This window comes from Sciurus vulgaris (genome assembly GCF_902686455.1).
Source record: "Sciurus vulgaris genome assembly, chromosome: 9".
Classification (NCBI taxonomy): domain Eukaryota; kingdom Metazoa; phylum Chordata; class Mammalia; order Rodentia; family Sciuridae; genus Sciurus; species Sciurus vulgaris.
This window is the reverse complement of record NC_136469.1, coordinates 53523552-53551347: the sequence shown is the minus strand read 5'-3', so window position 1 is coordinate 53551347 and position 27796 is coordinate 53523552. Positions and strand designations below refer to the sequence as shown.

At 39.9% G+C, this 27796-nt stretch overlaps 1 protein-coding gene across 2 annotated transcripts in view; it reads right to left on the bottom strand.

Annotated features, from left to right (window-relative positions):
• Positions 1-381: 381 nt before the first annotated feature.
• The window catches only part of TBCK (TBC1 domain containing kinase), a 297654-nt gene continuing 270239 nt past the window's right edge, over positions 382-27796 (bottom strand). For both annotated transcript variants that reach the window (XM_079154680.1, XM_079154681.1), the window contains one exon: positions 382-1861. In XM_079154680.1, the coding sequence (XP_079010806.1) occupies positions 1751-1861 (111 nt within the window). In that variant the 3' untranslated portion in view covers positions 382-1750. The remainder of the gene's footprint in view (positions 1862-27796) is intronic.

Here is a 27796-nt window from a genome sequence, read left to right as displayed (position 1 = left end):
CTTGGTCAATTTTTTTGTCATTAATTTTTACATTTTTTCTTTATCAACTATGTAGGAAATCACAAAATGATGCAATTATTGGTTATTTTAGTATCTCGGACATAGTAGGTATTCAAAATATTTTTGGTGAATGACCAAATAAAATTCAAAAAGTTAAAGACTGAGGATGATTTAATAGAAAATGATATCCAAAACATACAGGATTTCGCTGTAGGGTAATGAAAATGTTGTGGAATTAGTGTGACAATCATACAACTATGTGAATATATCAAAAATCAATTATACATTTTAAAAGGGTGAATTTGATGGCATATAAAGTATAGCTCAATAAAAAAGGGATAAAACAAACAAACAAACAAAAAACCCAGTAGCAGTTACAAATCTGTGGCCCAGAAATTTGAACTGAGGCTTTTATTTGAATATTCAGACTAGGCAGTCTTCACATTAAAGAGAAATATAAGTTATAGAGGAATGAACACTTTTTATTTAAAACAAAGCTGAAGATATTCAAAAGATGTACTGCATTTCAGTAATTATAAGATGTATATTTTTCAGATTTCTAAATGGGAATGCATCTTATAATTGATGGTGTGTCACAGTTTTTCTTTTCTCATGATATATAATATTATACTGCCTTAGATTTAATTAAACACAGCATTTACTTTTTCAAAAAATGTGGCAGAGGCCGCTAGCTGTCACCCTTAATGTGTTCTCTTCTTCCCACACAGTAATAAAGCTTTTTTAGCTGGGGAGGTGGCTCCTCAAAGACTATAATCCTGATTTTCTCTGTAGCTAGGTGTGGCCACATGACTACGTTCAGGCCACTGCTGTAAGTACAGTAAAGGAACATGCCTCCCCCTTTAATTTCTTCTTTTCTTTCCTCCTTCCTTCGCTCATCCCCTTCCTTTTGCTTGCAGATGTGATCAAGGGAGCCAAATAGCCATTTTCATCCACGTGAGGGGTGCCATGTAGCAAGATTGGTAAAGCAGTATGAGACAATACCTGGGCTTCAAGTGATCATGACGTTGGTGTACTAGCCCTGGACTAAATATGCCAACTTTTATGTGACAAAGAAGCTAGAAACCTTGTTTAAGTCACTCTTCAGGTTTCTCTGATATATGAACTGGACTGATAGTCTATCAAATAGGAATGGTTTCTGAATTTCATTTTTTTTGGGACTGAAGTATTACCACTTTCTGAAACAGGCTGAACTCTACTTCCTCTACACACGCTCCCACACACAAGCACACAACTTGTCTAGGCTAACACAGTTTCCAAATGTAGCATTTATTTATAAGGAATACACTGCAAACAGCTTTTTAGTTTCTGTTATCATGGAAAGATCATGATTTCAGTCCACATTCCATCTATATTTCTAAGTAATACCTTTGTTAGGACTGTCTGTTCAGTGTGACGGAGGATGAATTTTTCAGTGCAACTGGGATTTCTTGATAATACTAAATCTGCCTGTCAGCTGAATTCCTCTGGCTTTATGTGGCAGTGTGGTAAAAATACATGATCAGATTTCACTGTTAAGAAAATTCTTTTAGCAATACATGTACAGTCAAGTTTCTTGCCTCGAGAGCTGAACATCTGGGTCATGAGTTTTACAAAATGGCTCATGATAAAGCTTTATGGAAATGCAACAATCTGGAGATCTAGTTTCATCTTACAATGACATGGCTATGAAGAATTGTGCTATGGGATACTGACGCCACTCTGTCCTTTTGTCACCCAATCTCTTGGTTCTTCAGATTTGAGGAGATGGGACTGTGAGGAGGCCTGTTGGCTTCATTTTATTGATGCCACCATCTAGAATACAGATTCTTGGATATTTCATCTTCACAAGATGAGCTGCAAACTAGAAGAAAAAAAAAAGGATCAGATTTATAAAGAATATACAAAAGATCTCTCCTATTTTTTTTTTTTTTTTTTTTTTTAACTAGGGACCGAAACTCTACCACTGAGCTACATCCCCAGGCCTTTTTATTTTCCATTTTGAGACAGGGTTTTTGTAAATTGCTGAGGTTGGCCATCAACTTGGGAATCTCCTGCCTCAGCCTCTCAAGTTGTACGACTGTGCCTGACCCCCTGTATTTTGTCAGACTGTGATAGATAAAACTATTTTAATGTTACTATTATTGTCATTTGTGAAAAAAATGAATAAAATTGTTTTTAATGTAAATTAAAATCACTCCCATTGGTTGATAAACAAGTTCTTCATGCTATAAATACATGTGTCTATCTAGTTCTCTTGTATACTTTATTGGATAGGCAATAAATATACATGGTAAATAAATTAAATTCAGTGTAAAAGGGTGTGTAGGAAGAGCTAAATTCTTATCAACTCTATTCCCTTTCTCCCTCTCCCAAGGTCATTAATGTTAATACTTTCTGGAAGCTTCCAGTAGCAGTTAAAATAATCTCAAATCCACATTGAAAAAAAAAAAAAACTTTATTATGGTCAACTTATTACAATTCCATGAATGATGTTTCAGAGAGGACACAAAAGCTGATTGTAATATGTTTTTGTAGCTACCACAATTAACATTTTGAGATCGGGAACTTGGAATACATTTGAAGGACCCATCTAGGAAGATTTCCAGCTGCCTGGCACAAAAGGACTTTCAAAAAGTTATCCTTATATATCTGTATCTTTCTGTTTGACTGGCTTCTACCCCTTCAGTCTCAGTGATTTGCCTTTCCCCATTCCTGAGCTTTATATGTGGCAGCCCTGACCTGCCTGTCCATTATGATAGATCATAAGACTTTATATTTCAGAGTCTTGTTTGTGCAGGTCACCCTCTGCTGGGAACATGTTCTATTTCCCACCAATTCCTGGTTCCCCTTTAGTTCCTCCCCAAACGTCTCCCGACCAGTGTACTCCCAAACCTGCCTAACTTCTGGTGCTTTTCCTGCTTGTGAGTGACCTCCTCCAGGTGTAAATCCTCATCGTTTCTTATGCAAACCTCCATCGTTGCTTGCACCATATATTTAAATCCACCTTTAAGAGCTTTCAATGCCAAACTATAAACTCCTCCAGGGTAGTGACTGTTCCGTTTCTTTTTATTCCTAGTGCCTAGCACCTGGTAGGGTTTCGGTATGTTTCCTAAATTGAATTAAACTATGACAAAGGACCATTAAACATGGGGCAAAACTATGAAGTAAGGAAGTTTTTCTTTGTCTCTGGCTCTCTTTCCCCTCCTCTTAAGAGTGTCCCATTCCTCCTCCTCAGGTATTTGTGTCCTCAATTTCTTTTCAATTACTCTATGAAAACCTGATCTCAGATCCTTCAAGAAAAACAACTAATACCTGCTCACTGTGCTATTGCGTCTAGGGGCTATTTGAAGCTTAATAGTAAGGTCTTAACTTTAGGGTTCAAATGAACCAGCTGAGTGGTTTGGTCAGGACAAGTTCAAGGCCTCACTCCAAGAGATTGTGCTTTATTATTCTGGGGCTCAGGAGTGTGTATTTTTAATCGACACCCCTATATGATTTCAAAGCAGGCAGTTCATGGGCAAGATTTTGAAAGATACTGTTTTAAGCCACAAGGCTAAAGGTACCCATCAGTAGGTAATATATGTTGCTGGACTGGGATCTTAGTAAACTTCAAAACAATTCACATAAATGGAACTCAACACTGCTGACCCTGCACATCTTCTACATCAGCCTCTGTAGTGCCTTAACAGAGACTGGATGGCTGTTCACATTTCAAATCCCCTATTATTTTTAAAGCCACCAAATGGGGATACTTATAATTAATGTCGGAAAGAAATCATACTTCTATATTTTAAAAGGTGTCAAGTAAACCGGAGTGAACTGGTCTTTTTCCTGTCCTGCCTGCTTGCTTCTCTTTGAACCTCAGTCCTTTAGAACAGAGGCACCAGATTTAGCCACCCGAGTCTTTGTGGGCAGAACAGCCCTTGGTACCATATGATTACTGAAACGTTTTGGCTGCATTTTCTCACATGCAGAAATACAATTACCATTTGGGCTGGAATTCTTAGATAAACATAACATTAGGGCCTGGTGGATAAGTAGTCTTAACTTTCAGTACTTTCAAAACACTGTGGAAGTCAGAAAATGAGTAAGGAAGGACTTACTGTACATTTAACTAATCGCTCTTAAACTACGCTGTAGAGCTAGAAAGAGTTCTTACTGTTATTGTAAGGAGGGGCATACACTGCTGCTGAGCTGAAAAATAATAATGGCAAAAAAGGCAGAACAGAGCAATTTGGAACAATCAGGTTGCTGCTATGTGTGCGGTCTAAGAAGAAAAGTAGAAGTGGAGTACAAGGAGACACAAATGTTTAAATGCCTTGAAAGGAAGCAAAACTGAGGCAGGGAAAAAAAAAAAAATCAAGCCCTGTGTTGTGGCACATGATTAGCTCCAGCAACTCTGGAGGCTGAGGTGGGAGGATCACCTAAGCTCATGAGATTGAGACCAGCTTGGGCAACACAGTGAGACCTCGTCTTAAAAAAGGAGCAACTGCTGAGTTTTCATGTAAGATTGTGAGTTCTCTGATATTGTTAGTGGTTCCAGATAAATTGTAACGTTCTAGTCCCTTAACTGTGAAACCATGACTGCATCTTTTCCATTTCTATCATGAAACCAGTTCCTCTTTTCCTTCTGCTCAGTTGTTTGGTCATTAATTTATCAATCAGACATTTCACCAAGCACTTACTTATAGTGGGCACTGATACAGTTTTGAATACCTGTAGTTCAGTGGATGAGATAGAAATGGACAATTAATATGAGTTGTACAGCCGGGTGTGGTGGTGCATACCTATAATCCTAGCACTCGGGAGGCTGAGGCAGGAGATTGTGAGTTCAAAGCCAGCCTCTGCAAAAGCAAGGAGCTAAGCAACTCAATGGGACCCTGTCTCTAAATAAAATACAAAATAGGGCTGGGGATGTGGCTTAGTGCTCGAGTGCCCCTGAGTACCAAAGACACACACAAACATGTACTACAAAAGCAGAAGTTCAGGGTACTTAGAAGTGCAGAGTTTCTGAACTTAATGGGGGTCAGATGAGTTATTTCCCTCCCTTGCTCCTTTCCCCTCGATTCCTTTTTCATTTCTAACTCCCCAAAAGAATAAAAACCTAAGTTTGATGGTGATAAGTACTCTACTGATCAAATAGTATTTTGGCTACTGACTGACAGGAAGGAAAGTGTTTTGAATGTGTCTGGGCATGGTGGCACATGACTATAATCCCAACAATGTGGGAGGGTGAGGCAGGAAGACTGCAAGTTCAAAGTTAGTCTGAACAACTTATCGAGACCCTGACTCAAAAATAAGTAAATAAATAAGGCGATCCAAGATGGCGGACTAGAGGGCGACTGCATCTCTAGTTGTTCCAGAACCCAGGATTCAAGAAGGGGAGGCATTGAGAGACTTGGACTAAAATAGAACCACGGGGTGAGTCTCCCCCACCCGGTGAAACTCGGCTGGGCGGCAGGCCCGGATTCGGGCAGCTTATTAGAGTAGGGCAGGGCAGCTAGAGTCTCCCCCAGGCAGCCCTCAGCACTCAGGCGGTGGCTCCTCCCACAGGGCCAGATTCTCCAGCTTCACAGAGCAGGCACCCCAATGAGAGGCTTTCTGCACACAACCAGCTCCAAGTCCCTGAGCCAGCACGCGGCGAGCTCCAGCCCGCCCACACGCTGTTTCAGAGACCAGGACAGGGCAGCCAGGGACTTCCCCAAGCAGCCAGGCTACCTCCAGCGGGAAGTGCCTTTCTAGGCTAGCTTTGCAGAGCAGACCACCCAGTGAGAGCCTTTCTACACAGAGCCAGCCACAAGTCCCCAAGCCAGCGGAGACCTCCGACCCCCAAGCAGCCTCTGGGACCAGGGCTGGGCAGCCAGAGACCTCTCCGGGTGGCTCTGTTCCCCTGCGGTTGCAGGCTTTTTCCACGGGGCAATCCAAGATGGCGGACTAGAGGGCGACTGCATCTCCAGTTGCTCCAGAACCCAGGATTCAAGAAGGGGAGGCATTGAGAGACTCGGACTAAAATAGAGCCATGGGGTGAGTCTCCCCCACCCGCTGAAGCTCGGCCGGGTGGCAGGCCCGGATTGGGGCGGATTATTAGAGTAAGACAGGGCAGCTAGAGTCTTCTCCAGGCAGCCCTGGGCACTCCAGCGGGGGTCTTCCTACATGGCCAGCTTCCAGGAGCAGGCCCCCCAGTGAGAGCCTTTCCACACAGAGCCAACTCCAAGCCCAGGAACCAGTAGTGGGCTAGGGACAGCTTTCTTCAGAAGCACTGCATTATCAAGTTACTCCAAGACTTCAGGCTACTGAAGGCTGGGAGGTGATACACTGGAAATCTACAGGGACAATATAAGCCAATAGAGGAAATCTGCAATATCAGAGTCCCACTGACATCTGACCAATATGAGAAAACAAGGGAAGAAAATATTCCAAACAAACCTAGATACTATATCAATAAAACCCAATGACAGCACAGCAGAAGAAATATCAGAAAAGGAGTTCAGAATGTACAAAATTAAAACAATCAGGGAAGCAAACGAGATGAAAGAGCAAATGCAGGCATTAAATGATCGCACCAATCAACAGTTAAAAGAGCAAATACGGGAAGCAAGAGATCATTTTAATAAAGAGTTAGAAATACTGAAAAAAAAACCAAACAGAAATCCTTGAAATGAAGGAAACAATAAACCAAGTTAAAAACTCCATAGAAAGCATAACCAATAGGATAGAACACCTGGAAGATAGAACCTCAGACATTGAAGACAAAATATCTCACCCTGCACAAAACTCAAAATGGATCAAGGACCTCGGATTCAGACCAGAGACCCTGCATCTTATAGAAGAAAAAGTGGGTCCAAACCTTCAACTTGTTGGCTTAAGATCAGACTTCCTTAACAGGACTCCCATAGCCCAAGAAATAAAAGCAAGAATCAATAACTGGGATAGATTCAAACTAAAAAGCTTTCACTCAGCAAGGGAAACTATCAGTAATGTAAAGAGAGAGCCTACAGAGTGGGAGAATATCTTTGCCACTCATACTTCAGATAGAGCGCTAATTTCCAAAATATATAAAGAACTCAAAAAACTCTACACCAAGAATACAAATAATCCAATCCACAAATGGGCTAAGGAAATGAACAGACACTTCACAGAAGAAGATGTACAAGCAATCAACAGATATATGAAAAAATGTTCCACATCTCTAGTAATAAGAGAAATGCAAATCAAAGCCACCCTAAGATTTCATCTCACTCCAATTAGAATGGCAATTATCAAGAACACAAGCAATAATAGGTGTTGGCGAGGATGTGGGGAAAAAGGTACACTCATACATTGCTGGTGGGGTTGCAAATTAGTGCAGCCACTCTGGAAAGCAGTATGGAGATTCCTCAGAAAGCTTGGAATGGAACCACCATTTGACCCAGCTATCCCACTCCTTGGCCTATACCCAAAGGACTTAAAATCAGCATACTACAGAGATACAGCCACATCAATGTTCATAGCTGCTCAATTCACTATAGCCAGATTGTGGAACCAACCTAGATGCCCTTCAGTTGATGAATGGATAAAGAAACTGTGGCATATATATACAATGGAATATTACTTACTCCGTATGAGGAATGACAAAATCATGGCATTCACAGGCAAATGGATGAAATTGGAGGATATCATGCTAAGTGAGATAAGCCAATCTCAAAAAAACTAAAGGACGAATGATCTCGCTGATAAGCAGATGAGGACATATAATGGGGGGTAGGAGGGGTTAGCGTTAGGGTTAGGGTTAGGGATAAGGAGGGTGGTAAGAATGGAGGAAGGAAGGACTGTATAGAGGGAAAAGAGGGGTGGGAGAGGTGGGGGGGAAGGGACAAAATAACAGAATGAATCAAATAACATTGCCCTATGTAAATTTATGATTTTTATAAATAAATAAATAAAACGTCTGGGGGATGTAGCTCAGTCACATAGCAGCCCTGGGTTCAATCCTCAGTATCCCCCTCAAAAAATGCCATGAATGTGTTGGGGTGGTTTTTCACTCTGAAAAAGTCACATCACCCATGGAAAAGACATGTGGTGAGGGGAGCAAACCAGGCATGTACAGCTCAGGGCTCCCACCTTTACTTTTCATCTTGGAGGCCCTTAGCAGCCTCAGTGAGTACAGAAGGGATGGAGTCTGAGGAACAGAGCTGTAGAACAGAGACTGCGGACTCCAGATGGAAATCACAAAGCTAGACTCACTCAGTGTAGCTGTGGTAAGGGCAGGGTATTGTGCCGACCAGTGGTTCTGGAGCCGTCAGAATCGCGTGGATGCTCTTAGTAGACAACAATACTCTGGCCAATTCTAGAGCAGTAATAAGTAATTTCTTGAGATGGAGTTCTGGCATCAGTTACTTTTTGAAAGTTCCCTGCTTCTACCCAGGTGATTTTAAGGTGAAAGTCAGTATTGAAATTCACTTAGAGAGGAGGGGATGCGTGGCGAGCTGTTTGGACTCAGACCACTTCTGAACACCGGGGCCTGCCCGGAGGAGTAGGAGGAGGAGGAGTAGGAGCGCGGCGGGTCGTGTGGACTCGCAGTGACTGCATTAGAGCTCCAGGCAGCTGCTCAGAGGAGGTGGCGATTGGTAAGTTGTTTGAACTTAAAGTGACAGCTCCTGAACACAGGGGGGCTGCCTGGAGGAGAAGCACGATGGGTAGCTTGGTCTCCAGTGGACGCACCAGAGCTCCAGGCGGCTGCCCAGAGGACATGTGCAGCGGGTCACGTGGATTCAGAGCCACTCAGAGTGACCGCTCCTGAACACCAGGGGGGTTACCTGAAGGAGGAGGAGGAACAGGGAGGGTCATTTTGACTCGGAGTGATTGATTGCCCCGGGCTACGGGTGGTCGGTGGGAGGAGGAGGCACGCAGTGAGTTGCTTGGACTCCTAGTGACCGCACTGGAATACTGGGTGGCTGTCTGGAGGAAGAGGCGTGTGGCGAGTCTCTGGGACTCAGAGCGATTGTATGGGGCCCCAGGTGGCTGCTCAGAGGAGGGGCCGCATACCCAGGCGATTAGGTGCAGAGCAGGGTCCCAGGATCTAGGAGGCTTCTTGGTGGAAGAGCCACACAGAGACACGCTTAGGGGCGGAGCGAAGGTTCCAGGCCTGCGGGCAGATTCTCTGAGGATGGGCAGCCTAAGGAGATTCATCTGCGAAGGGTGAGGCTCCCAGGCTCAGGAGGTAGGGCCAGGCCCCTGGGAACTTTGCAGAGGAAGGCAGCCCAGCCCAGGCGGTAGATGTAAATTGAGGCTAACCTCTAGGAGGGAACTGACCAGCGAGACCTCCCCACCGGGTGAGTCTTCCCTGCCGGGTGAGGTTTCCCCAAAAGGACGGTAAAACCAGAGACTCAGGCCCAAACAGGCCTTGCCTCAGCCCGCAGCCTAGTTCCCCTTTGGATGACCATTGGTCAACAAGTGGAGGCACCTCTGCCCACTAGCAGGGAATATACCCCACCTGAAGGCCACTACTCCTAGAGAGGCAGATTCCTTGTGGAGCACCGCATTATCAACTTCCTCCAAGACTTCAGCCTACTGAAGGCTAAGAGGGGATATATATAGAAATCTTCAGGGACATTGTAAGTCAATAAAGGAAATCTGCAATATCTCAGTGGTCCACTGATACCTGAAACAATATGGGAAAAACAAGGAAAGAAATGCTGCAAACAAATCTAGATGTTACATCAATAAAACCCAATGAGAGCATGGCAGAAGAAATGACAGAAAAGGAGTTCAGATTGTACATAATTAAAATGATCAGAGAAGCAAACGATGAGATGAAAGAGCAAATGCAGGCATTGAATGATCGCACCAATCGACAGTTAAAAGAGCAAATACAGGAAGCAAAAGATCACTTCAATAAAGAGTTAGAGATATTGAAAAAAAAACCAAACAGAAATCCTTGACATGAAGGAAACAATAAACCAAATTAAGAACTCCATAGAAAGCATATCCAGTAGGATAGAACACCTGGAAGACAGAACCTCAGACATTGAAGACAAAATATTTAACCTTGAAAACAAAGTTGAACAAACAGAAAAGATGGTAAGAAATCATGAACAGAATCTACAAGAACTATGGGATATCATGAAAAGGCCAAATTTAAGAATTATTGGGATTGAGGAAGGCCTAGAGAAACAAACCAAAGGAATGAACAATCTATTCAATGAAATAATATCAGAAAATTTCCCAAATCTGAAGAATGAAATGGAAAATCAAGTACAAGAGGCTTATAGGACTCCAAATATACAAAATTACAACAGACCCACACGAAGGCACATTATAATGAAAATACCTAACATACAAAATAAAGACAGAATTTTAAAGGCTGTGAGAGAAAAGAAACAAATTACATTCAGGGGGAAACCAAAACGGATATCAGCAGATTTTTCAATCCAGACCCTAAAAGCTAGAAGGGCCTAGAACAACATTTTTCAAGCCCTGAAAGAAAATGGATGCCAACCAAGAATCTTATACCCAGCAAAACTTACCTTCAAATTTGACAATGAAATAAAATTCTTCCATGATAAACAAAAGCTAAAAGAATTTACAAAAAGGAAGCCAGCATTACAGAACATTCTCAGCAAAATATTCCATGAGGAAGAGATGAATAACAAAGAAGCAAATCAGCAAAGGGAGGAATTATCCTAAAGGAATTGTCAAATAAAGGAGGAGCCAAGTTGTGTCAAACAAATAAATAAATAAAATTTAAAAAATGAACCAAATGACCGGGAAACCAAATCATATCTCAATAATAACCCTGAGATACAAGACCGAACGTTGATCGATTCAAGATGGCGGACTAGAGGGTGGCTGCGTTTAGTGTTGCTCCAGGACTCAGGACTCAAGAAGAGGAGATATAGAGAGCCTTGGGACCAACTCAAAGCAGCCGGGCGAGAGTCTCCCACTGGGCAGACGTCCCGGATGGGGCAGGAGTCCTGGACGGGGCGGTAGCCCCAAAAGCAGGGATCTTTGCAAAGTAGAACTGCCGGCGAGGCGCCCCTCCCCCCGCCGGAGCAGTGATCGCAGACAGCTGGGAGCATTGAAGAGGGGGCTGCCCAGAGGAGAAGGAGAAATACGGGCTCGGCACGTCGCTTGGAATTGGATCAGCTGCGCCAGGGCTCCAGGCGGCTATCCGGAGGAGCAGCGTGGACTCAGGACTCAAGAAAAGGAGATATTGAGAGACTTGGGACCAACTCAAAGCAGCCGGGTGAGTGTTTCCCACTGGGCAGGCATCCCGGACGGGGCGGTAGCCCCCGGACAGGGCGGTAGCCCTGAAAGCAGGGATCTTTGCAAAGTAGAACTGCCAGCGAGGCGCCCCTCCACCCGCCGGAGCAGTGATCGCAGACAGCTGGGAGCATTGGAGAGGTGGCTGTTCACCACAGCGCTTGGACTCGGCGCAACCCACCCGCGCCCTGGGAGGCTGCCCAAAGGAGAAGGTGCTTGGTGAGCTGTTTGGACTGAACGTGACCACCCCTGAACACAGGGGGCTGCCCAGAGGAGAAGGAGAAATACGGGCTCGGCACGTCGCTTGGAATTGGAGCAGCTGCGCCAGGGCTCTGGGCGGCTATCCGGTGGAACAGCGTGGTGAGTGGTTTGGTCCCAGAGCATCCGCTCCTGAACATAGGGGGGTTGTCTGGAGAAGGAGGAGGAGCGCGGCGGGGTGCTTGGGCTCGAAGTGACTGCACCAGGGCTACGGGAGGCAGTCGGGACAAGAAGGTGCACAGTGAGTTCTTGGGACTCGTGATGCACCAGATCTCTGGGTGACTGCCTGGTGGAGAAAGTGGTGCGTGGTGGGTCACTTGGTCTTAGAGCGACCGCACGGAACAACAGGTGGCTGCCGGAGGAAAAGGCGTATGGCGGGTCACTGGGACTCGGAGCGATTGTAAGGGGCTCCAGGTGGCTGCTCAGAGGAGGGGCCGCATAGCCAGGCGAAAAGTGCAGAGCAGGGTCCTAGACGGCTTCTTGGTGGAAGGGCCCCACAGACAAACTGAGGGGCGGAGCGAAGGCTCCAGGACTGCAGGCAGCTTCTCTGAGGAGAGGCAGCCGAAGGAGATTCGTTTGCGAAGGGTGAGGCTTCCAGGCCCAGGAGGTAGGTCCGGGTCCCTGGGAACATTGCAGAAGAAGGCTGCCCAGCCCAGGCGGTAGTTGTGAATTGAACGGAACCTCTGGGAGGAAAACCGACCAGCGAGACCTCCCCACCGGGTGACTCCTCCCTGTTGGGTGAGGTTCTCTCAAAAGGACCGTAAAATCAGAGACACAGGCCCAAACTGGTCTTGCATCAGCCCACAACCTACTTCCCTTCTGGATGACCATTCATCAGCAAGTGAAGGTACCTCTGCCCACTAGCAGGGAATATACCCCACCAGAAGGCCACCACCCTAGGGAGTCAGCTCCCTTGTGGAGCACTGCATTATCAACTTCCTCCAAGATTTCAGGCTACTGAAGACTAAGAGGGGATATAATAGAAATCTTCAGGGATATTATAAGACAATAGAGGAAATCTGCAATATCACAGCGGTCAACTGATACCTGAACAATATGAGAAAACAAGGAAAGAAAATGCTGCAAACAAATCTAGATGTTACATCAATGAAACCCAACGACAGCATGGCAGAAGAAATGACAGAAAGGGAGTTCAGAATGTACATAATTAAAATGCTCAGGGAAGCAAATGACGAGATGCAAGAGCAAATGCAGGCACTGAATGATCGCACCAATTGACAGTTAAAAGAGCAAATACAGGAAGCAAAAGATCACTTCAATAAAGAGTTAGAGATATTGAAAAAAAACCAAAACCAAACAGAAATCCTTGAAATGAAGGAAACAATAAACCAAATTAAGAACTCCATAGAAAGCATAACCAATAGAATAGAACACCTGGAAGACAGAACATCAGACATTGAAGATAAAATATTTAACCTTGAAAACAAAGTTGAACAAACAGAGAAGATGGTAAGAAATCATGAACAGAATCTCCAAGAACTATGGGATATCATGAAGAGGCCAAATTTGAGAATTATTGGAATTGAGGAAGGCTTAGAGAAACAGACCAAAGGAATGAACAATCTATTCAATGAAATACTATGAGAAAATTTCCCAAATCTGAAGAATGAAATGGAAGATCAAGTACAAGAGGCTTATAGGACTCCAAATATACAAAATTACAACAGACCCACACGAAGGCACATTATAATGAAAATGCCCAACATACAAAATAAAGACAGAATTTTAAAGGCCGCAAGAGAGAGGAATCAAATTAATTCAGGGGGAAACCAATACGGATATCAGCAGATTTTTCAATCCAGACCCTAAAAGCTAGAAGGGCCTGGAACAACATTTTTCAAGCCCTGAAAGAAAATGGATGCCAACCAAGAATCTTATACCCAGCAAAACTTACCTTCAAATTTGATGATGAAATAAAATCCTTCCATGATAAACAAAAGCTAAAAGAATTTACAAAAAGAAAGCCAGCATTACAGAACATTCTCAGCAAAATATTCCACGAGGAAGAGATGAAAAACAAAGAAACAAATCAGCAATGGGAGGAACCATCCTAAAGGAATTGTCAAATAAAGGAAGAACCAAGTCGTCTCAAAATAAATAAATAAATAAATAAATAAATAAATAAATAAATAAATAAATAAAATGAACCAAATGACCGGGAATACTAATCATATCTCAATAATAACCCTGAATATTAATGGCCTGAAACTCATCAATCAAAAGACATAGACTGGCAGATTGGATTAAAAAGAAAGATCCAACAATATGTTGCCTCCAAGAGACTCACCTCATAGAAAAAGATACCCATAGATTAAAGGTGAAAGGATGGGGAAAAACATACCATGCACATGGACTCAGCAAAAAAGCTGGAGTATCCATCCTCATTTCAGATAAGGTGGACTTCAAGCCAAAGTTAGTCAGAAGGGATAAAGAAGGTCATTTCATACTGCTTAAGGGAAGCATAAATCAGCAAGATATAACAATCATAAACATCTATGCCCCAAACAGTGGCTCATCCATGTATGTCAAACAAATCCTTCTCAATTTCAGAAACCAAACAGACCACAACACAATAATACTAGGTGATTTTAACACGCCTCTCTCACCACTGGACAGATCTTCCAAACAAAAATTGAACAAAGAAACCATAGATCTCAATAACACAATCAATAATTTAGACGTAACAGACATTTATAGAATATACCACCCAACCAAGAGCGAATACACTTTCTTCTCAGCAGCACATGGATCCTTCTCTAAAATAGACCATATATTATGCCACAAAGCTAATGTAAGCAAATACAAGAAGATAGAGACACTACCTTGTATTCCATCAGATCATAATGGTTTGAAGTTAGAAATAAATGAAAGAGTAAAAAACAGAAGCTACTCCAACACCTGGAGATTAAACAATATGCTATTACATGATGAATGGATAACAGAAGATATTAGGAAGGAAATTAAAAAATTCCTAGAGGTAAATGAGAACAAAGAAACATCATATCAAAATCTTTGGGACACTATGAAAGCAGTACTTAGAGGAAAATTTATTTTATGGAGCACATTCAATAAAAGAAGTAAAAATCAACAAATAAACAACCTAACACTTCAGCTCAAAGCCCTAGAAAAAGAAGAACAGACCAACACCAAAAGTAGTAGAAGACAGGAAATAGTTAAACTCAGAGCTGAAATCAACGAAATTGAAACAAAAGAAACTATACAAAAAATTGACAAAATAAATAGTTGGTTCTTTGAAAAAATAAACAAAATTGATAAACCCTTAGCCACTCTAACAAAGAGAAGACGAGAGAAAATCCAAATCACCAAAATTCGGAATGAACAAGGAAATATCACAACAGCCATAAGTGAAATACAAAACATAATTAGAAGCTATTTTGAAAATCTATATTCTAACCAAATAGAAAATTTCGAAGACATCAACGGTTTCTAGAGACATATGAATTGCCTAAATTGAACGAGGAGGACATACAAAATTTAAATAGATCAATTTCAAGTAATGAAGTAGAAGAGGTCATCAAAAGCCTACCAACAAAGAAAAGTCCAGGACCAGATGGGTTCTCAGCCGAGTTCTACAAAATCTTTAAAGAAGAGCTCATTCCAATACTTCTCAAAGTATTCCATGAAATAGAAGAGGAGGGTACCCTCCCAAACTCATTCTATGAAACCAATATTACCCTGATACCCAAGCCAGACAGAGATAAATCGAGGAAAGAAAATTTCAGACCGATATCATTAATGAACATTGACGCAAAAATTCTCAATAAAATTTTAGCAAATCGCATACAAAAATATATTAAAAAGATAGTGCACCATGATCAAGTGGGTTTTATCCCAGGGATGCAAGGTTGGTTCAACATCCGGAAATCAATAAATGTAATTCACCATATCAATAGACTTAAAGTCAAGAACCACATGATTATTTCAATAGATGCAGAAAAAGCATTTGATAAAATACAACACCCCTTCATGCTCAAAACACTAGAAAAAATAGGGATAGTGGGAACATTCCTTAACATTGTAAAGGCCATCTATGCTAAGCCCATGGCTAATATCATTCTAAACGGTGAAAAACGGAAAGCATTCCCCCTAAAAGCTGGAACAAGACAGGGATGCCCTCTTTCACCACTCCTATTCAATATCGTTCTTGAGACTCTAGCCAGAGCAATTAGACAGACCAAGGATATTAAAGGAATACGAATAGGAAAAGAAGAACTCAAACTATCCCTATTTGCGGATGATATGATTATATACTTAGAGGAACCAGGAAATTCCACCAGAAAACTGTTAGAACTCATAAGTGAATTCAGTAAAGTGGCAGGTTACAAGATCAATGCTCATAAATCCAATGCATTTTTATATAAGTGAGGAATCCTCAGAAAGAGAAATTATGAAAACTACCCCATTCACCATAGCATCGAAAAAAATAAAATACTTGGGAATCAATCTCACAAAAGAGGTAAAAGACCTCTACAATGAGAACTACAGAACACTAAAGAAAGAAATCGAAGAAAACCTTAGAAGATGGAAAGATCTCCCATGTTCTTGGATAGGCCGAATTAATATTGTCAAAATGGCCACACTACCAAAAGTGCTATACAGATTCAATGCAATCCCAATTAAAATCCCAATGACGTACCTTACAGAAATAGAGCAAGCAATCATGAAATTCATCTGGAAGAATAAGAAACCCAGAATAGCTAAAGCAATCCTTCGCAGGAAAAATGAAGCAGGGGGTATCGCAATACCCGAACTTCAACTTTATTACAAAGCAATAGTAACAAAGACGGCATGGTACTGGTACCAAAATAGACAGGTAGATCAATGGTACAGAATAGAGGACACGGACACAAACCCTAATAAATACAACTTTCTAATACTAGACAAAGGCGCCAAAAATATGCAATGGAGAAAAGATAGCCTCTTCAACAAATGGTGCTGGGAGAATTGGAAATCCATATGCAACAGAATGAAACTAAACCCATATCTCTCACCCTGCACAAAACTCAACTCAAAATGGATTAAGGACCTTGGAATCAGACCAGAGACTCTGCAGATTATAGAAGAAAAAGTAGGTCCCGATCTTCAACATGTCGGCCTAGGACCAGACTTCCTCAACAGGACTCCCATAGCACAAGAAATAAAAGCAAGAATCAATAAGTGGGATAGATTCAAACTAAAAAGCTTTCCTTCAGCAAAGGAAACTATCAGTAATGTGAAGAAAGAGCCTACAGAGTGGGAGAATATCTTTGCCAATCATACTTCAGATAGAGCACTAATCTCCAGAATCTATAAAGAACTCAAAAAACTCTACATCAAGAATACAAATAATCCAATCGACAAATGGGCTAAGGAAATGAACAGACACTTCACAGAAGAAGATATACAAGCAATCAACAGATATATGAAAAAATGTTCAACATCTCTAGTAATAAGAGAAATGCAAATCAAAACCACCCTAAGATTCCATCTCACCCCAATTAGAATGGCGATTATCAAAAATACAAGCAACAGGTGTTGGCGAGGATGTGGGGAGAAAGGTACACTCATACATTGCTGGTGGGGCTGCAAATTAGTGCAGCCACTCTGGAAAGCAGTGTGGAGATTCCTTAGAAAACTTGGAATGGACCCTCCATTTGACCCAGCTATCCCACTCCTTGGCCTATACCCAAAGGATCTAAAATCAGCATACTACAGAGATACAGCCACATCAATGTTCATAGCTGCTCAATTCACAATAGCCAGACTATGGAACCAACCTAGATGCCCTTCAATTGACAAGTGGATAAAAAAACTGTGGTATATATACACAATGGAATATTACTCAGCCATAAAGAATGACAAAATTATGGCATTTGCAGGCAAATGGATGAAATTGGAGAATATCATGCTAAGTGAGATAAGCCAATCTCAAAAAGACAAGGGACGAATGATATCGCTAATAAGTGGAGGATGACACATAATGGGGGGGAGGGAAGGGTTAGTGTTAGGGTTAGAGTTAGGGTTAGGGAGGGGGGCAAGTATGGAGGAAGAAAGTACTGTATAGAGGGTAAAGAGGGGTGGGAGGGGTGGGGGGAAGGGGAAAAAATAACAGAATGAATCAAACAACATTACTGTATGTGGATTTATGAGTACACAAATGGTATGCCTTTGCGCCATGTACAAACAGAGAGGCAACATGTATCCCATTTGTTTACAATAAAATAAAAAAAAAAAAAAAAAAAGACCGACAAAAAAAAAAAAATAATAACCCTGAATGTTAATGGCCTGAATTCATCAATCAAAAGACATAGACTGGCAGATTGGATTAAAAAGAAAGATCCAACAATATGTTGCCTGCAAGAGACTCACCTCATAGAAAAAGATACCCATAGACTAAAGGTGAAAGGATGGGGAAAAACATACCTTGCACATGGACTCAGCAAAAAAGCTGGAGTATCCATCCTCATTTCAGATAATGTGGACTTCAAGCCAAAGTTAGTCAGAAGGGATAAAGAAGGTCATTTCATACTGCTTAAGGGAAGCATAAATCAGCAAGATATAACAATCATAAACATCTATGCCCCAAACAGTGGCTCATCCATGTATGTCAAACAAATCCTTCTCAATTTCAGAAACCAAATAGACCATAACACAATAATACTAGGTGATTTTAACACACCTCTCTCACCACTGGACAGATCTTCCAGACAAAATTGAACAAAGAAACCATAGATCTCAATAACACAATCAATAATTTACACTTAACGGACATTTATAGAATATACTATCCAACCAAGAGTGAATACACTTTCTTCTCAGCAGCACATGGATCCTTCTCTAAAATAGACCATATATTATGCCACAAAGCTAATGTTAGCAAATACAATAAGATAGAGACACTACCATGTATTCTATGAGATCATAATGGATTGAAGTTAGAAATAAATGAAGGAGTAAAACACAGAAACTATTCCAACATCTGGAGATTAAACAATATGCTATTATATGATGAACGGATAACAGAAGATATTAGGAAGGAAATTAAAAAATTCTTAGAGGTAAATGAGAACAAAGAAACATCATATCAAAATCTCTGGGACACTATGAAAGCAGTACTTAGAGGGAAATTTATTTCATGGAGCGCATTGAATAAAAGAAGTAAAACTCAACAAATAAACGACCTAACACTACAGCTCAAAGCCCTAGAAAAAGAAGAACAGACCAGCACCAAAAGTAGTAGAAGACAGGAAATAGTTAAACTCAGAGCTGAAATCAATGAAATTGAAACAAAAGAAACAATACAAAAAATTGACAAAATAAATAGCTGGTTCTTTGAAAAAATAAACAAAATTGATAAACCTTTAGCCACACTAACAAAGAGAAGACGAGAGAAAACCCAAATCACTAAAATTCGGAATGAACAAGGAAATATCACAACAGACAGGATTGAAATACAAAACATAATTAGAATCTATTTTGAAAATCTATACTCCAACAAAACAGAAAACCTCGAAGACATCAACAGGTTTCTAGAGACATGAATTGCCTAAACTGAACGAGGAGGACATACAAAATTTAAATAGACCAATTTCAAGTACTGAAATAGAAGAAGTCATCAAAAGCCTACCAACAAAGAAAAGTCCAGGACCAGATGGGTTCTCAGCCGAGTTCTACAAAACCTTTAAAGAAGAGCTCATTCCAATACTTCTCAAAGTATTCCATAAAATAGAAGAGGAGGGAACCCTCCCAAACTCATTCTATGAAGCCAATATCACGCTGATACCTAAACCAGACAGAGACTCATCAAGGAAAGAAAAATCAGACCAATATCCTTAATGAACATCGACGCAAAAATTCTCAACAAAATTTTAGCAAATCGCATACAAAAACATATTAAAAAGATAGTGCACCATGATCAAGTGGGTTTCATCCCAGGGATGCAAGGTTGGTTCAACATCAGGAAATCAATAAATGTCATTCACCATATCAATAGACTTAAAGTCAAGAATCACATGATTATTTCAATAGATGCAGAAAAAGCATTTGATAAAATACAGCATCCCTTCATGCTCAAAACACTAGAAAAAATAGGGATAGTGGGAACATTCCTTAACATTGTAAAGGCCATTTATGCTAAGCCCATGGCTAATATCATTCTAAATGGTGAAAAACTGAAAGCATTCCCCCTAAAAACTGGAACAAGGCAGGGATGCCCTCTTTCACCAATTCTGTTCAACATCGTTCTTGAGACTCTAGCCAGAGCAATTAGACAAACCAAAGAAATTAAAGGGATACGAATTGGAAAAGAAGAACTCAAACTATCCCTGTTCGCTGATGACATGATTATATATTTAGAGGAACCTGGAAATTCCACCAGAAAACTCTTAGAACTCATAAGTGAATTCAGTAAAGTAGCAGGTTACAAGATCAATGCTCATAAATCCAACACATTTTTATACATAAGTGATGAATCTTCAGAAAGAGAAATTAGAAAAACTACCCCATTCACAATAGCATCAAAAAAAATAAAATACTTGGGAATCAGTCTCACAAAAGAGGAGAAAGACCTCTACAATGAGAACTACAGAACACTAAAGAAAGAAATTAAAGAAAACCTTAGAAGATGGAAAGATCTCCCATGTTCATGGATAGGAAGAATTAATATTGTCAAAATGGCCACACTACCAAAAGTGCTATACAGAATCCTTGCAATTCTAATTAAAATCCGAATGATGTACCTGAACGAAATAGAGCAAGCAATTATGAAATTCATCTGGAAGAATAAGAAACCCAGAATAGCTAAAGCAATCCTTAGCAGGAAGAGTGAAACAGGGGGTATTGCAATACCAGATCTTCAACTCTACTACAAAGCAATACTAACAAAAACAGCATGGTATTGGTACCAAAATAGAAAGGTAGATCAATGGTACAGAATAGAGGACACGGACACAAACCCTAATAAATACAATTTTCTCATACTAGACAAAGGGGCCAAAAATATGCAATGGAGAAAAGATAGCCTCTTTAACAAATGGTGCTGGGAGAATTGGAAATCCATATGCAACAGAATGAAACTAAACCCCTATCTCTCACCATGCACGAAACTAAACTCAAAATGGATTAAGGACCTCAGAATCAGACCAGAGACCCTGCAGATTATAGAAGAAAAAGTAGGTCCAGATCTTCAACATGTTGGCTTAGGACCAGACTTCCTTAACAGGACTCCCATAGCACAAGAAATAAAAGCAAGAATCAATAACTGGGATAGATTCAAACTAAAAAGCTTTCTCTCAGCAAAGGAAACTATCAGCCATGCGAAGAAAGAGCCTACAGAGTGGGAGAATATCTTTGCCAATCATACTTCAGATAGAGCACTAATCTCCAGAATCTATAAAGAACTCAAAAAACTCTACTCCAAGAATTCAAATAATCCAGTTGACAAATGGGCTAATGAAATGAATAGACACTTCACAGAAGAAGATCTACAAGCAATCAACAAACATATGGAAAAATGTTCAACATCTCTAGTAATAAGAGAAATGCAAATCAAAACCACCCTAAGATTCCATCTCACCCCAATTAGAATGGTGATTATCAAGAATACAAGCAACAACAGGTGTTGGCGAGGATGTGGGGAGAAAGGTACACTCATACATTGCTGGTGGGACTGCAAATTAGTGCAGCCACTCTGGAAAGCAGTGTGGAGATTCCTTAGAAAACTTGGAATGGACCCTCCATTTGACCCAGCTATCCCACTCCTTGGCCTATACCCAAAGGATCTAAAATCAGCATACTACAGAGATACAGCCACATCAATGTTCATAGCTGCTCAATTCACAATAGCCAGACTGTGGAACCAACCTAGATGCCCTTCAATTGATGAGTGGATAAAGAAGCTGTGGTATATATATATACAATGGAATATTACTCAGCCATAAAGAATGATAAAATTATGGCATTTGCAGGCAAATGGATGAAATTGGAGAATATCATGCTAAGTGAGATAAGCCAATCTCAAAAAGCCTAAGGAAGAATGATATCACTAATAAGTGGATGATGACACATAATGGGGGGAGGGAAGGGTTAGTGTTAGGGTTAGAGTTAGGGTTAGGGAGGGGGGCAAGTATGAAGGAAGGAAGCTCTGTATAGAAGGAAAAGAGGGGTGAGAGGGGTGGGAGGGGTGGGGGGAAGGGAAAAAATAACAGAATGAATCAAACAACATTACTCTATGTAAATTTATGATTACACAAATGGTATGCCTTTATGCCATGTAGAAACAGAGAAACAACATGTATCCCATTTGTTTACAATAAAAAAAAAAAAAAAAGAAATTCATTTAACCAGATAATGGGATTCATTTGCAGGCCAGTGATTTGGGACCTGAAACTGGAATTGTCATGTGTATGGTCCTATGTGAACAGCAGGTTACATTTCATTGAAAGAGGCTGCTGTGTTTGTAAGGTTGGACTTTCTGAGACTAAGTTCATTGTGGAGAGAATGGGATTCTTGAAATTGACAACTGGCTGAGCTATATAGGGCGACATGAGATCCTGTGGAACTGGTAGGATCTAGTAATTGCTGGGAGAAAATCTGGGGACGCTCAGACCACATTTCTTATGGGCAGTCCTCCCTCTTGCATTTTGACCATTCCTCTAGTTAGTAGGATCTGGCGTTGATGTTCATTTCTAGGGCGTGAGTAGGCAGTGTCTGAATAGGACAGGCTCTTGCGGGTGCCACTCTTTTTTTTCTCTCTTTATCTTGCATCTTAGCTTGGATTAAGTGACTGGCATGTGTGCCCAGAGGAGTCAAGTTCTATCGCAGGAGGAAATGAGTGGGGGAAAGGGATTTCTGAGTAACCACAGAGTAGTTCAGGTTGAATAAGGCCTAGACTTCAGAAGCTGAGGAGAGGTAAGGCTCAAGAGCAGCAAAGAACAGGATCACGTTTCTCACTGAGGCTCTGGGACACAGAGTTGGGAAGAACTCATGGCTGCAGAGACAAACTAAGAAAATGAAACTTCTGTAAGGCCTTAGCAGAGGAGCACAAGGCAGGACAATTAAGTTTCCTGATTTGAACTCTACCCTTATGAGTCTGAAGTTCATACTGGATACTGGACAACTGGTACAGACTGACTATTCTAATAAAGCTCAGAGACTTTTTCCTTGTATTCTATCTGTCCATTTCTTATTCCCCAATGCTGTTTGGGGTATGGAAATGTTACTTTGGGGACTGGCAATGAATAAAGGCACTTGAAATTATTCTGTAATGAGTAGCTATAATAATTTGCTTTTCTTGATTTTACTGAAGTGAGGCTGATCCTGTGTTAGTTTTGAGTTCTCTTGATCTTCTGCAACACTGAAAATATGGTATGCTTTCAATATTTCAGGTATCATGTGGCTGTGGCTAGGTTGATACTTCATGCAAATTAAATACCGTTTTCTATGAGTTTGGTTAGACCATAAGTCGGGTAAAGATTTTGAGAGGAAGACATTTAAGGTGATTTCTCCATCTAGTGTACAGTGTGGTCCTGGGATAAATATGACATGGGGTCTTGTCCTGATTATTTAAGAGATTTATGGGATCATGAATGAAGGTCTTATTTGGTAGAACTGTCTATTTTTGCAATCTCAATGAAAAAAGATCAAGTCTATGACAAAAATTAGGAGAAAAGAGGTAGGAATTATTTATCTAATACTGTACTTATCTCTTTCCTGGATTAGATAGTCAAGTATAATTTGGAACACCACCTGTTGCTTCAATTCTTATTGTGTTCTCTCATAACTGACAAATGTTCTATATTCAGATGTTTCATATTTGAGCTATTATAAATAGTATTAAAGTGTGAAACTGATTTTCATAGTAATAACACCTTATAACAATTAGGAAGTTGGCTACTTTACAATTTCACTCCTAGAAATCAAATAAGTAGTAGGGCAAAGTCAAGAAGGTGAATTCAGGTCAATAATCAGTTTACACCCTGCCATGGGCACTCATGACAAGGAACAGAACAGGTAATTCTAGGATATTGGTTTAATACAGTATATACTGGTTTATTGCTAAGTTTTCTACTGCTACAATAGAATATCACAGACTGAGTAATTTATGAACATAAATTCATTTCAAGCACTTCAGGAGGTTAGGAAGTAGAAGACTACGGGGACACTTCTGGTGAGGTTTCTGCTGCATCTTAACATGGCAGAAGGGCAAGTGAGCACACAGGAGACAGAAAAATCAGGCCAGACTTATCCTTTCCTCGGAGCCCACTCCCCTCCCATGATAAATAACCCACTCCTGCCTTAATCTCTTCAGGAGGGCAGCATGCTCATGACCTAACCACCTGTGAAGTGTCTTGCCTTGTAATAAGGCCACAATGGCAATTAAATTTCAACATGAGTTTTGGAGGGAACATTCCAATCATAGCTACTGGAAAATGCTAATTATGCAATTAAAACAGTGGGGGAGTATACGAAAACAGCCATAACATAGTCGTTTTTTTTTTTTTTTTTTTTTTGGTATCCAGGGGCACTTAACCACCAAGTCACATCCCTAGCCCTTTTTATTTTTTATTTTGAGACAAGGTCTTGCTCAGTTGCTTAGGACTTAAGTTGCTGAGATTACAGGTGTGTGCCACCATGCCTGACATGGTCCAGGTTTTTTGATTCATGTTTATTTAACAGATAACTATTCTAATGGTGTGTGGAAGATCTAGAATCCATATTTTGGTGTACATTAGTCTTGTTCATGAATATGGCTATTATAAACTTTTAACCAAATTGTTTTTATGTGTCTTCGGATTAATCTTTGGGATTAGGAAATCTGATAGTATAAATATTCTGTCTTAAAATTATACAATTTGTATTATAGAATGAGATATACACATGACTATTGTGTGCTTTTTCTCTTAATTTTCTGTTGCCTATAGTTGTAACCATTACATCTCTTTCCATTCTGTCTCTTTAACTTTTGAATAAGAAAAATGCTAAAAAATATAAAAATAGACAAGGGTAGTATAATGAACCCCTAGTTCCTCAACACCCAATTTCAACAATTATAACTTGTAGCCAACTTCCTTCATTTATTCCTTCCATATACTTCTTTCATCCTTATTTGATGCAAATTCCATGTCATTTAATAGATAAATATGTATTTTTGAAATTAAATGAAGTTAAGAATATATACCACAGTACTATCATACCTAGAAAAATATAGTAATCCTATAATATAATCAAATATTCAGAAAGAATTCAAATTTCCATTTAGCCAAAAACTCCTAAATGTCCTCCCTCCATCTCTTTCCATCTATCCATGCAGTCCACTCACTTACCCACCTATCCATCCATATTTAAATTTGTTTATTTAAATCAGGATCCAAACAAGTTCCACTGATTGTGACTGATAGACCTCTTTTTAATCTACAGTTTGTTTTCTTTTCATTTCTTTGAATGAAGTCTATTCTCTCTCAAGTTTTTTCCAATCATACTTTTATCTCTATCATTCCCTGCAAACACTCTTATCAAGATCAGCAATAATTTCCACATTATCATATTGTCAGAAAGAACTTTTAAGATTCATTCTGAATCTTACTTGACCCACCAGCATTATCTGACACATTTGATCATGCCCTCCTCTTTCTAAAGCTTTCCTCCATTGACTTCATTACCCAACTCTCTCCTAGTTCTCCTATGAACTCAGCAGCTGTGCCTTCTTGTCTCCTTTTGTGCATTTTCCTTATGTTTACCTCTTCCCCATGGCTTACTCCTCTTCCTTCTGTATCAAAATTCATGCCCTGAGTAATTTCATTTAGTTCTACAGCTTTCCTTTCATCTATATGCTGGCAACTAAACCTATGTCTTCAGCCTCTTCCCTGAACTCTAAACTCATGAATCTCTCTGCTTCCTCAAGATCCATTAGGCACTTAGATGTCTAACAGGCTTCTCAAGAGTTTCACAGGAGATCATTCCTACCCTACCTCTACACACAGTCCCTTCTTGAAATCTTTAAGTAAGCAACCTTGGGGGATGGCAACTTACTCTTCCAGTTGTTCAAGCAATAAACCTGTATATACTTTCTGTTCTCTAACAGAGTATCATGTAGTCTTTAACTTGTAAAACATATTCAGAATGTGATATTAACTCACCATCTGTGTATTACTACCATGCTAGCCAAGCCCCATTATTTCTTATCTAGATTATTGTCTAACTCCTAACTGGTCTCTTCTATTTCCATTCTTGCCCCTATGATCTAATTCTAACACAATGTGAGTGTCCTTTAAAAATATGTCAGATTCTGATCACATTTGCTTTCTTCTCAAAATACTTTAATGGTCTCCTGTTTTATACAGAATATAATCTAAAATCTTTGTTCTATTAGGTCCTACATGATCTGCAAATTTGCAAACCCTTTGCCCACCCTCCATTTTAAACCTCTCTAATCTTGTTTCCTAGTCTAAGCCACCATTGCCTCTGAGCATACTGAAGTTAACTTCTTGACTGCGTCTATCCTTATCTTCTATAGTTTTATCTACATGGCAACCAGAAAGATTCTTTTAAAATATAAATCAGATAATATAATTGTTCCACATCTTCCTGTGGCTTTCCATCTCACTCAGAATAAGGTTCTATTAATTACTCTATAAAGAAGCCATCATTTACTCTTTACCTTTACTCTGCCTCATTTTTCATTTCAGCATTTATAACCACTTGACTATCTCTTCCAATGTACTGAAAATTTCATGAAAGTAGGGTCTTTATTTTATAATGCCTACTTTATAATATTTGCTCTAATATCTGTTGAAAAACCAATGCATTCATTTAATAAATACACTTTGAACACTACTGTGTGTCAGGCACTGTGTTAGGAATTGGTTAAGCTGTCTTCCAGTGGAAGAGTTAGTAAAGACATTAGGGCAAATAGTTAGGAAAATATCTCATTGGCTCTGGTAGGAGTCAAATGTTAATTTCTTTTATCCTTTACTAATAGAGGCTTTATTCAACTCTTGTATGGGCTGATAAAGCTAAGATTATTTTTTAAAGAAATGATGGCTTTCCAAATACACAAGGACAAAATTATTCATACAAAAGATCTGATGGAGTTTATAAACACAAGAGTAATGAACACATGTGAGATAATGTTACTATAGAAGTCCAAAGATAAGAGATGAAGTCCTCAATTCATTTCCACAGTGAAGGAACTGAAGATGATACAAGAATTTAAAGAAAATGAAGTTAGTTTAACTTTCAACTCTTGGGTTCCATAATTGCTTCTTAGCCCACCTTCTTTCAATGAATTTGGTAACTTCCAGTGGTTGCCAAAACCACTCAAGAGCAATGTGGAAAAAAATAAGAAAGACAAGTGACTATCATCATAAGTAATTATGAATTTTTCCTTTATCTCTTTTATTTTACTCACATGTAGTTCTAATAAATTCTCACAAGGACTGAAGGAAAAGAAAATCTAAGTCTTTTAAAGTATGAGTTTTGCCTAAATGCTCTGCAAGAGATGAATGGATAAGGAAAATGTGGTATATATACACAATGGGATATTACTCAGCAGTAAAGGAGACTAAAATTATGGCATTTGCAGGTAAATGGATGGAGTTGGAGAATATCATGCTAAGCAAAATAAGTCAATCCCCCAAAACCAAAGTTCAAAAGTTTTCTCTGATATGTGGATGCTGATTTATAATGGGGTACTGGGGTAGGAGGGTAAGGGAAAAATGGAGGAACTTTAGATTGGGCAAAGGAGAGTGATGGGAGTGGTAGGGTGTGGGAAAGATGGTAGAATGACATGGACATTATTACTCTATATACATGTTAAGATTACAAGAATGGTGTGACTCTGCATTGTGTATAACCAGAGAAATGAGAAATATGCTCCATTTGTGCACAATGAATTGAAATTCTTTTTGTTGTCATGTATAACTAATTAGAATTAATAAAAAAAGTATGAGTTTTGAATAGAAAGGGCAAGTAAAGTATTTCTCTGAGCTCGGTGATATTTGAGTACAAGTATAAGTCAATGCAACTTTTATTCCATTGTTTAATTTGTTGTAATTGCAGTAACAGATTTTTTTCCCATCATTTGTCAAAATGTTGTTGTTCTTTTCTTTCTCTTCTTTTCCTTTGATCTCATTTTGTTAATCTCTACCAATCATTTGTACCTAAGTAATTTTTAAAAAATGTATGACATAATTTATAATAGTGATGGTGGATTTTTGCAGTTTTGTGAAATAAATACAAATCATATCCTTTAATGTTCTTAAGGCAATCTCCCCTTGTG